The sequence below is a fragment of the Pelodiscus sinensis genome, chromosome 14 (assembly GCF_049634645.1).
Source record: "Pelodiscus sinensis isolate JC-2024 chromosome 14, ASM4963464v1, whole genome shotgun sequence".
NCBI classification, from domain to species: Eukaryota; Metazoa; Chordata; order Testudines; family Trionychidae; genus Pelodiscus; species Pelodiscus sinensis.
The window spans coordinates 24,168,790-24,181,400 of NC_134724.1; the positions used below are offsets into that span (position 1 = coordinate 24,168,790).

Below are 12,611 nucleotides of genomic sequence, written 5' to 3' on the forward strand. Positions count from 1 at the left end.
CTCAGTGCTCCTTAGAGCCCTCTGCCACCTGACCCCCTCAGTGCCAACCTCCTGTTTTCAGAGTCCCACTGCATCCCCCAGAGCCCTGCCCAGTGCCAGCCCTCAGTCCCCAATATTAGTCCCAGAACCCCCCCCAGTGCCAACCCTACTCCCATAGTGCCCCCCACTACTAGCCCTACCTCAGTGCCAGCTCCCCACTCCAGATGCCCCAGTGCTTTCTAGTGTGAGTCTCCCATCCCTTGCTCCCTAGTACTCGCTCCTCCCAGAGCCCTCCTCAATGCTAGCTCCCCGGCCCCCCCATCCCCAAAGCCCACAGCACTAGCCCCACCCCTGGAGCTCTCAGTGCCTGGTTTGCCCCTCTTCGCCTGGCCCTGCGCTGCCTCCCAACCGCCAGCTGAGCATTGCTGCCCAGGTCACAGCTGCTCTAAGGCTGCCATGGCAGGCTCTGCGCGGTCCTGCTAGCGTGCAGCAAATCACTCTTCTGTGTCTGGGAGGAGACTCCACCCTTCCCCTGTGCTTGGTTGGCTGAGAGGTGGGACAGAACATGTCTCTCCCAACAGCCGTGATGGGAGGAGAAGCTTTGGGCGGTGTGCCTTGGCCCCCAAAGCTGCTGCAGCCCAGAGCCAGTGGTCTGTGTCCCAGCAGTTGGGAACCGCTGCCCTATGGCATGGAGCAGCACAACTGAAAGTGGCTAGCTGCTCCCTGTGACTCTGAGCTGTGGGAGGCAGGGAGGGAAGCTTCGTGGACTGCCCTCACCTCTACAGAATCTCTCAGTTCTTCCTGGCTGTAAACCCCACCCACAGCAAAATACCTTAGTCTCTATTTTGCTGGGGTCGGGGGCAGTGCAGCACAATTTCCCAGTTCTCCTCTCTCCCCTTGCAGCACAGAGAGCCTCATGGAACAGCTAGCTGGGGGCTGCTGGTAGGCAGGGAAGCCTGCTTTAGAGGGCTGTTGGCCGGGAGTTGCTTAGGTAAGCAGGTCCCAGCCAGAGCCTGCCTCTGGCACCCCACCCCTTTCTGTACCCTCTCTCATTCCCTTCTCCCATGCCAGGTTCCTCTCCTACACCTATGTCCCCTCCTGGACCCTACACTCACATCCTCTGCCCCATATCACCAGCCAAACCCTCTGCACCCTCTCTTCCTTTCCCCTCCTCCCTCCCCCCAGATCACAGCTCGCTCCCTCCCTGCACCCACTCCTACATCCCGGCCAGGATCTTCTCCTGCACCCATACGCCCTCCTGTACCCCAATTCCCTGCTCCAAGTTGCAACCCTGTCCTTCACCCAAACTTCTTCTCATACCCCACACCTCCTGCACCCCAGTCCCTTACCCTGAGCTTCTTTCTACACCTAACCTTTGTCCCAGATCCTGCATGCCCTCATCAAAAATTATTGCCCACCTCTACACTAACACAATTTCTGCAATACTTACCCTGACTGCGTCCTTGACTTCTGAGGTATAAAGTAGACTATATCTGAAAATAGTCAACCAGGCAGATTGTGAACCATCATTCACAATCTTTTCTTCTCTTACATGCTTTCAATACAGGTGCCTCCTTTCCACTTACTCAAGTTTAGGTTGTGCATAGAGCATAGTGTATCTAAAACAGGCCTTGCAGGTGATCACTGTATTTCCTCACAGTGACAAAATCTGAAATTAGCCAAGAATGAAGCAATGGATTGAACAGCGTTGTGTCAAAAAAAAAATAAAATAGGCATAGTGAAAGAGGAAATCCTTTAATAATGAACACAATGTATCAATAAAAATGTATTAAGAAGTGTTAAGGCATACACATGATACATCTAGAACCACAACAAAGTAAATTTCATGTTTTGAGCTGAGAGAGAACTCAGTGGTTTAACCATTGGCCTGCTAAACCCAGGGTTGTGAATTCAGTCTTTGAGGGGGGTCGTTTAGGGATCTGGGGCAAATCTTTCAGGGATGGTACTTGGTCCTGCTGTGAAAGCAGGGGACTGGACTTGATGACCTTTCAAGGTCCCTTCCAGTTCTATGAGATAGGTATATCTCCATATATTTATTTATATTTATTTATTTATGCTTAATGTGGCAGTTTGTAAATAAAAAATGAAAACAGTAAGAAAAGCATGACTGTGCCAAAAAGAAAAATTAGAAGCATCCATCTACTGTACATGATTACATTTTTAGCTAATTACAACTGCTGCTATTTGAATGAATAATATACTAATTATTACCTTTTTTTTGCTCCTGTTTCAGAAACTCATCGGGGAAGTGTTTAACATTGTGAGCCAACAATCTACTGCTCGACCAGGATGCATTATCGAACTTGATGCAATAACTAACCAAGTAAATAACTGTCTGACCATTAATGATGGCATATAAAAGTGTTTAATGTTTTTGTCTGATAATTAACCTAATCTACTGAAAAGATAAAATACGTTTTCCAAGTAATGATAATTAATAGATAAAACAGAGGACCTTTCTCTCCAATCCATAGTAAATCCCCTGGGATTACTTTTATTTCTATTTCCATGTAATTAAATTATCTCGAGAGAACTTCTTTTAATCTTAACTTGTTAAAATGAATATGCCCCATTTCCAAGGAAAGTTGAAGGTATACTACATTTTTCATGTATATTGATTAATTACCACATAGTTTTATGTCACTCTAAAATAGGTTATGTTTAAAATAAAAGTAATATCCAAATGTAATTTTAGATTCTTCTTCGGTGGTATCCCCATAGGTGCTCCACTTGAGGTGTCGGGCTCGTCCCAGCACCGCAGGTCGGAGAGTCGTCAGCCATGGTTCTGCCTGACCGCGCATGCGTGGGGTGCGTGCTGCTCGTGCTGATTGCTAGCTTGCTCTCAGTCCAGCTTCCCGCCAGTTCCTCCTTACCATTCAACGGTCGCAGGTGGAGCAACTCCCTTCTCTTCATCTGTTTAAGAAAGATTTGTCTAAATAGTCGGCCAATAGTTAATAGTTAGTTAGTTAGTGTTTGTTCAATAGTTATCCTTTAAAAAAAAAAAACACACATTTTCCTCAGTTCATAATGCCAGCTTCCTCCGGCTTCCAAAAGTGCTCTCAGTGCCATGATGCGATGCCAGCGTCCGATGGGCACTCGTTATGTGTAAAGTGTTTGGGCGAGGGGCATGTACTCCACAAATGCCCACACTGTCTGAAATTGACCGGCTGAGCGAGACAGGACCGCGAGATGCGGCTGACGCTGCTTCTATACAGCAAGGCACTTCAGCCGCAGGATACTCAAGCGCAGGGGCAGTCAGCACAAAACACTCTGGCAGCAGTGAAAACCCTGACCGTATCCGCAAAAAGCAGGGGTCAAAAACCAACCGGGCTACAGCAGCAGGGCGAGTGGCAGGGAAAGAGCCACAGAATTTCCGAGCCCAGGCCCACCTCTAGCAGGAATCCGTACCAGCTCTGGGTCACAGGCACTCTCACATACCTGCTGCTGCGGGTGCCTCAGTCCTAGTGACTCCGACATCGGCCCCGGCATCAGCAGCACCAACTCTGCCAATGTTGGCTCCCACTACCTCCACGCCAGCTACTACGGCACCAACCCTGCCCGTGCCGGCTCCAACTGCCTCTGCACTGGCTACTGTGGCACCAGCCATCTCGGCACTAGCAACTGCGGCATCGGCCACCTCGGTGCCGGCTACTACAGAACCGATCGTAGCACCGGCTCTCTCGGTGTGAGATCAGTATCCCTTCTCTCTGGCACTATCACCGGCTCTGAGCTCACTATCATCAGGCTCTTCGCTGGCACTGGCTTCAACAGTTGAAATTGACAAGCGCCGAAGCGCTAGTGTATCAGCTTCCAGGGCTGCACCGTGCTGGCTCCCAGACCACTCATTGGCACCGCAGCATCAGGGCTCCCCCCCAGGGTCACACCAATCAATGCTGCGTGCAGGAGCTGATCGTTCAACGGGCACAAGGTTTCACTCTTCACCAAGCCCCGAACAATTAGCTCTCTATTCACAGCCCGGATCGCCGCCTTCTGCCTTCTCTGAGCCACATACACATGAAGTTCATGTTACCACTATCTCGAGAAGACACTCTCAGTGATACTCACCAGCACCTCATCACTACCAGACACGTTCTCTATCATCTTCATACACCAGACGCAGATCTAGCTCACCTAGATCGCCTACGCGCTCATCTCCGTATCGATATCGTCACAATTACAAATGACGGTACTCACCTGCATATTCATCATCTAGTTACTATCGTGATCATCATTGCCTCCGTAGTGACTATCATAACGAGCGACGATACTCTTTTGGACGTTCTTCTTCCCGATCTTCACGACACTACTGATATCACTCTCGCAACAGCTCCAGGGTTTCTACACCACCAGGCACTTCCACTCGACCCTCTACACCATCTGCAAATGTGCCTTTCCCTCAAGCACACTCAGAACCAGTGCAGCTAGTAACACTGGAATAGCCACAACCGCAGGAGCAATCCCCAGTGGACCACTCTGCTACTTCTTCCTCTCCGGATGATGCGGTGTTCCCTGGCAATTCTTCTCCAGTAGATGACGCTCATCAGTTTCAGGAGCTCTTTAAAAGAGTGGCAGAATCACAGGACCTGCATGTAGCGGAGTTTCAACAAAAGCAACATAAGCTGTTGAAGAACCTTGAAAATCCCAAAAATCCAAAATGGCATTACTCTTTGACGCAATCCTAGAAACTACCGATGATATATAGCAAACACCGGCATCCTCTCAGCCCACTCATAAGAGGGTAGACAAGAAATATTTCGTTCCCCCGAAGGGGATGGATTTTCTGTTCATGCACCCTCAACTGAACTCATTTGTTGAGGATGCAGTTCAGCAAAAATCCAAGACACCACAACATCGGAATGCTGCTGCTGATAAAGAATCTAAATGCTTAAACCTTTTTTGGATGAAATGTTTATTCTTCCGCATCACTTATACTGAGAATGGCGAACTATATTGCTCATCTGTCCAACCATAGCTTTGATAATTATTCAAAGATGGTAGTAGTTTTAGAGAACTTGCCCGACGAGAAACAGAAGCTCTTAAAATCAGTTATCCAAAAATGCTATATGGCCTCAACAATGGCCTTGCAAATTTTCCTGGATATTGCCGATGCAGCTGCATGGGCCATGGCGTCATCAGTGATTATGAGGCAGTCTTTGTGGCTACAGATGGCATCCGTACCTAAGGATTTACAATGTAAGGTAGAGGACCTGCCCTCTGACAGAGTCTATTTGCAGAGAAAATGGACCAAGTTTTGCATTCTGGGAAGGATTCTAGAACTACCCTAAAAACGTTAGGGATGTATACACCTCCATATCATTGCAAATGGTATATGCCCTACTTCCCACAGAGACCCTTCTCGTATGGGGCGCCCAGGTTCAGACAACAGGATCATTCACAACAACAATAACGCCCCAGACCTCGTCAACAAAAGAGAAGACTGCAAACCGGACGAAACCCTAATTCCGAAAACAACAGACAGCAAATTTGATGGTCCGATCAAGGGACTGAGAACCATTCCACTAATGTACGACCCGGGAACACAGAAGTTATTCCATCATCGACTAAGACCATACCAGCACAGATGGTTTGCCATCAACACAGACTGCTGGGTATGGGAGTTAATAAAATCAGGATACTCCATCCCTCTTCTTTCCCGTCCCCCCATCTTCCCTCCATCCCCGTCCCTTTTCAGGGACCCATCTCACAAGAATCTCCTAATGAAAGAGGTTCTCTGTCTCATAGTTATTGGTGCGGTGAAAGCAGTTCCCAATCAATTTTGAGGCAGGGATTTTACTCCTGCTATTTTCTCACTGAGAAGAAATCGGGAGGATGGAGACCCATTCTGGATCTTCACAATTTCAATCGGTACCTCACAAAGCAGAGAGTCAGGATAGTAACTCTAACTTCTATATTCTCAGCTTTGAACAAAGACGATTGGTTCACATCCCTTGATCTGCAAGATGCGTATTTCCACGTGACAATACACCCAGGGCACAGATGTTTTCTGAGGTTCGTCGTAGGCACACAGCGTTTTCAGTACTAAGTCTCATAGACTCATAGACTTTAAGGTCAGAAGGGACCATTATGATCATCTAGTCTGACCCCCTGCACAGTGCAGGCCACAGAATCTCACCCACCCCTCCCAGAATAAGTCCTTCCGTTTGGTCTCTCCTCCGCACCCAGAGTTTTCTCAAAGACCCTCACAGTGGTGGCAGCATATCTTCATCGTCAAGGCATCATGATCTTCCCATATCTAGACAATTGCTTAATCAAGGCTCATTCGTTCGAAAGTGCACGGTCGGCAACTCAAGTCACAAAAGACTTGTTCACGGATCTGGGCCTTGTATTGAATGTCCCGAAGTCCGTGCTCATACCACAAAGATCCTTCGTGTTCATTGGGGCACAGTTAGATTCTACAGCAGCCAAGGCCTATCTTCCTACAGAAAGTTTTCACAGAATACAGAACCTCACACAGACACTGTCCTTCAGCCCAAGAGTGTCAATACTTACCTGTCTCCAACTCTTGGGACACATGGCAGCGACGACATACGCCAGACTACGCCTCAGGTGCCTGCAACATTGGCTGGCGTCCATATATCGTCCAGGCAATTGCGACCTACACAGGCTAGTAACATTGCCATCAACAGTGAAACGATCCTTCATGTGGTAGACTTGTCCGACCAACATGCTCTCCGGGGTTCCTTTCCACCATCCGCATCCCACTGTCCAAGTTACTTCGGACGCCTCTCTCCTAGGATAGGGAGCCCACCGCGAGGGCAAATTCGCTCAAGGAAGCCCTGAAACACGTCAATTTTCTGGAACTCAGGGTGGTATTCAATGCATGCAAGACATTCCTTCTGAGGATCTGTGGTCAGACGGTTCATGTCTTCTCCGACAACACCACCATGGTGTACTACATCAACCGACAAGGAGGAGCTTGAACAAGATCTCTGTGTGCAGAAGCGACAAAGCTATGGAATTGGTGTATTAGTCACAAAATCACTATTTTGGTAACATACCTACCTGGCAAGGACAATTCCATTGCAGATGCCTTGAGCAGACACCCAAAGTGTAATACTACAATCTCACCCAAAATTTCTGCCCAAGGCGAACTCGGAATTTCATATCAACAAACCCATAGTACTCTCAACATTTTACCCCAAACTGCATGCAACAACTTATGAAGCCCATCTATATATCTTAGACATTCGCAGGGCTCTTGCTTTTTATCTGGAATGGACTCGCCCATTTCAACAATCCCAGTGGCTTTTCCTATGCTTGGACAGAAGATCCAAGGGCCAACCATTGTCTTCACAGCGTATATCTAAAATAATTGTGAAATGTATTAGCACTTGCTATACTTTACAAAATAAGTCCATATCTATGCCTATTACAGCTCATTCCACTAGAGCAACATCCACTTCCCTAGCTTTTCTCAAAGGAGTCTCAATCCAAGACATTCGCCATATGGCGACATGGTCTTCGGACATAACTTTTGCTAAGCACTATGCCATCAACCCAATTGCTCGAGAATCATCACTGGCCTCTGCAGTGCTGTCCACAGCAGATAGATCTTGACTCTGATCCTGCCTCTGTAGATGAGGCTACTGCTCTGTACTCACCTCAAGTGGAGCACCCACAGGGACACCACCGAAGAAGAGGAGGAAGTTACTCATCCTGTGAAGTAACAACGTTTCTTCGAGGTGTATGTCCCCATGGGTGCTCCACGACCTGCCCTCCTCCCCTCTTCGGAGTTTCTTCCTTATGTTTTTCAGGAGTGATCCAGTTAGGAGGAACTGGCGGGAAGCCGGACTGAGCACAGGCTAGCAATCAGTGTAAGCAGCACGCGCCCCACGCCTGCGCGGTCCGGCTGGACCACAGCTGACGACTCTCTGACCTGTAGCGCCAGGACAAGTCCGACACCTCAAGTGAAGCACCCACGGGGACATACACCTCGAAGAAACTTCGTTATTGCACAGGGTGAGTAACTTCCTCATTTTTGCAAGTTTTTTAATAACCAAATGCTTATTTCCTTTTCTCCTATAAAAATTGTGAAGGATTTTCTGTTACTGGTACTCCAAAATCTTTTAAGAATAATACCTTTTAAGATAATTTACCTATAGATATAGGCTGTCTACACTGCTGGAGAGGGAGGGAGTTTCGGAAAAACATATGCAAATTACGATTCTCTTTTCAAAAGAGGCTTTTCCGACATTTGGCCTGTCTATACTGGGCCAAATGTCAGAAAAACCTCCTTTTTTGGAAAAGCCCTTTTTCCTCATAAAATGAGGAATACAGGGCTTCTGAAAGAGCACGTCTGCTCTTTCCAAAAAAATTTCAAAAGTGCAGATGCATTCCCTGGATGTGGTGGAGTTTTTCCGGGATACCTTCAGTATCCCAGAAAAACTCTGTAGTGTAGACATAGCCATAATGTTTTAACCAGGGTTATCCCAATTCCTAATTTGACTAATCAATCAATCAAATGTTTTTTTTTCTTTATCTGTGTAATTAAACAAAGGAAATCTGAAAATTTGTTTTTGTAGAGAACTTGTAACAGAATTTCAAGGAATTAAGCTGGGCTAATTGGGTTTCAGTATTATCCATTAATGATGTTTTGCTAATTTAGCGTACTTTGAACATTTTAGCCATTCAACTCTCCTTATTTAATGGGAATTGCATAATTAAATTTACCCTGTAACATTTATTCTTAGACATAATTTTTAGTAAAAATGTAATTAAGATTAAAAATAATTTACAAGAACATCTTATCTTTAGAATCTCGGCAAAAAATACGCTAGTGAGGGACTCATTTGCATGAGTTGCGATCTAATTTGCGTATTTTCTGCCGATCTTTTTTTCGCTAGGGGTTTTTGTGCAAAACCATGCAGTGAGGACATTTTCTTTTTGTGCAAAACCCCCTTTTTCCGCAAGATCGTTATGCCCCAAAAAAGGAGTTATCGTCCACACTGCTTGTTTTGTGCAAAAACCCCTAGCGCAAAAACAGATCAACAGAAAATATTCAAATGAGATTGCGACTCATGTAAATGAGTCCCTCATTAGCATATTTTTTGCCTAGATAACTTGTAGTGTAGACGTAGCCATAAAATTTCTTATTCCGAGTATATACATTAGAATGTCTTGGTCTTAATGGTACTTTTTGCCATGTGCTCTTTACAGCACTGTCTCATCCTGCAATAAAGATGTATTTTACCAGTTCCTGGTTAGACATAGTATTGGGAAGGAAGTCTTTTGGCACTCTTTAGTAAGATTCCATATCTTCACAGGATTTTAATAGTTTTGTCATTATATTACTGATCAGGAATCTTAACTTTAATTTTGTGGGGGGAAAGGTTTGAAAATTTTCTGACACTTATCAATGGCTTTCCTTTGATCATGGTGCTATTGCAGAAAAATCTGTTGCTATTTAGAGAGCATAGCACTGAATGTATAGAAAGGAGGAAAATCTGATTTATTCATTCCTTAGCAGCCTTCTCTAACCATTTGTTTACTACATTCTGAAAGCAGTCTTCCCAAGGAAGAGAGAACTAGAAATGTAACTTCTATGTTTGTTGTATGGGGTTTTTTTTTAGGTCTTTATCGGTTAATTGGCAACCATTAAAGATTTGCCAGAGGATAAAGGGTCATTCTGATACTCCTAACTTGCCAGTTAACTTTCATAAATGTCATTTGTGTTAGAGAATTAGTCTAGCATAGTAGATCTTACAGAGATTTTGTTTTTCCACATCTTATAAGTATATAAATGTCCTGACAAAGAATGACAGTAGATAGCCTTCGTCTATAACAAAATGAATTACACTAGTATTGAATGATATTTTGCATAACAATTTTGAAATTGTAACTACTGTTTAACAATGTTTTTAGTGTGGCTCAAATACACAGTTACTTCATGTCTTTCAAGAAGATTTCATTTTGGGATACAAACCGCATAAAGAAGATGTGGAAGGGAAAGAAACAGAAATATTTTTTAAACCATCACAAGGTACGGTTTAAAAATAGCAAGCAATGTGAATTAGGTGTCTAAAATGTTCATGAAGACCACTGAAAACTCTTATAGATTTAACAGTTTTGTTTTTAAATAAGGTGCAATAGAATATATATAGCATATATTTTAAACACTTCCTTACACTATAGTAACATTAAATGTGTTTTAATTTGTACAGAGTAGAACCATTTCCAATTTGCATAATGAGTTGTGCACTCCTGCTTATTTGTTAATGTTACCAGATTTGCTCAATATTCTGGGGTATGCTCATTTATTAGGGTTACTCTTATGGTGCTGGGGGGAGGTTAACAATTCTATCAGTGTGCTGCTTGTGCTTACTTGTGCTCTCATATGGACCTGAGTTCTCCCTGCTGCCAATTCCCCCTCCCACTGGAGCTGTCCTGCAGGAACTAGGTTCCTCAGGATGGGTTCCTCCCACCTTAGCAACACACACAGACACTCACATCCACTAACAGAGCACGCCTGAGAGGACTGGGTAATCAGCACTCACAAGCTGACTCCTCATATGTCCCTGGATTCAGCAGGCTGGGTTAACAGCAATGCCATTTTGCACTCTCATGAGCCTTTGGACTCAGTGGACTGGATTAAACAGCACTTTAAGCTGCCATCCTCATATATCCCCAGGTTCGGCACTTCTCTATCCCCACTTCCACACCACAATCATTCGCAGGTAAACCACTCAATGAGCAAACCCTACAGGATGTGGGGCACTACAGGGATCTTTAGCTTGGGTACAAGAAGCGTTGTTGCAGAGCAAATGGGGAAGCCAAAACAACACCACTTGAGGAAAAGTGAGCGAAAGAGATAGAGAGAGAAGCAACAGCTTAACAATGAAAGTTATTTATTTCTGGGTAGTGAATATATATATATAGGGAGCTAGACACACAAAACAGTTACAATATTAAATCTGAATTGAAACTGATTACAAATGTTAGGGCTAGCTAACCATATAACAATTTACATAGGAAAGGGAGAGAGAGAGAGAGATCTCACCACTCTGTGGAGCTTGCACTGATCGGGGTTCCCAGATGGTAATGGGAGCTGGGGGTCCAGAGGACAGGAGTCAAGCAGAGCAGAGCCCCCAGCACAATCAGACAGGAGATGAAGAAGTCTCAATGGAACTGATGCAGTTTAAATCCAAGTATCAGAACAGTTTTTCTTGGGCAAGGATAGGAGTTTTTATAGGGATAGGACAATAGTTCAAAGAGAAACAGAGGCGAGACAATAGAGACTGATCACACCTGGTTATGGGTGATGTTCCTTGAACGAGCTCACAATGCAACTGGGCAGTTTCAGTATTTTGGATGTCAATAGGATCATTACTAGAAGTGGTCTGATAATGACTAATTTGGGTGTGAGCAGGCCTGGGTTCATTAGCATCTGGAGCAGAGATTTCCCATCAGGCAGTGCTTCTCTGCTTTCAGTATCCCATAGTTCAGTGTGGTTCCTGCTTTGGAAGAGCTGGTCTCCATTCTGTATGCTAATGAGAAGTACCTCTATTCTATCTTCAATGCAGATGAGGCTGGGTTGTTTCCTTAATTAGTTTAGGTGTGTCTTCCCCGGCCTTTTCCTTGCTTTGTCTGATTCTAGCAGAGGCCTAGGGGAAGGGGGGGATGGTTTTCCATGAGTGTCACTCCCTGGCTCCCCAAGAGCACAGGACTGGTAGGTAACATTAATTTTTTTATTATTTGTATGAAAAATAGAGCAATTTCTGTAAAGTGGAATGGAAAAAACTTAAGAATGAATAATACTTAGTTCGGGCCCATAGGATGAGTTTTTCTGACTTGCCATCTACTTCACTAGAACATGACTAAAAAGTTGGCTAAGGAAAAAAGCAGAGGGAATGGAACAGAATGTAAGGCCCAGTAGAGCACGTTTAAAGAGGTACTGTGAAGGCAAAAACCTGAAAATTAGATTTACAGGATGTGTTTTGGAATGCATACAGATCACTCCATTTCCTAGATCAGAGGTACACAAAAAGTAAAATAAGTTCAATTTTGAAATATTCTGAAAATCCCTTTTGAACATTCAATGCCTAACAATATTCTCAGTAAAAATAAATTCTTTATAACCTCTATAATGTATAAAAAGTTATAAAAGCCTGAAAATAATTGACTGTGAAATTTTAAAAATGATAGCCTCTGTTGTTGGTGGAAATAGCATATGTACTACTTACATGTCCATCTTTCAAACACTTGAATTAAGCACAGAAAGGCCAAATGTTTGGCACATTTTGGGAAATGTTTGTCCTTTGGATTGAAAAAGAGAATTCTAGTCAGAAATAACTTTCAAGCTACAAAAACCATATAGGGACAATGTTTGATACGGATTCACTATGGAGCATAGTGGTCCAAAAATTCAGTTTACCTATTGGGCTGCACCTCATCAGACTCTACCTGGCTTTTGGCTGTACAGACAGGCCATGCCAATGGCCAGAGAAGGCACAGAGGAAACCGAGGCACAGCTTTATATGGTGCTGCAAGAGCTACCAGGTGCTTGCCACATGTGGGTACTTGTCCAAGAACTATAGCTATTCCCTTTAAAAAGGGAGGAATAAAAGAAAAGCTACAAAATGGAGGAGAACACA

The 12,611-nt window shown here is 44.5% G+C and overlaps 1 protein-coding gene across 2 annotated transcripts in view; it reads left to right on the forward strand.

Moving 5' to 3' along the window:
- The window catches only part of DMXL2 (Dmx like 2), a 147,345-nt gene that overhangs the window by 61,864 nt on the left and 72,870 nt on the right, over nt 1-12,611 (forward strand). For both annotated transcript variants that reach the window (XM_075897231.1, XM_075897232.1), the window contains exons 14-15: nt 2,234-2,323; nt 9,883-10,000. In XM_075897231.1, the coding sequence (XP_075753346.1) occupies nt 2,234-2,323; nt 9,883-10,000 (208 nt within the window). The remainder of the gene's footprint in view (nt 1-2,233; nt 2,324-9,882; nt 10,001-12,611) is intronic.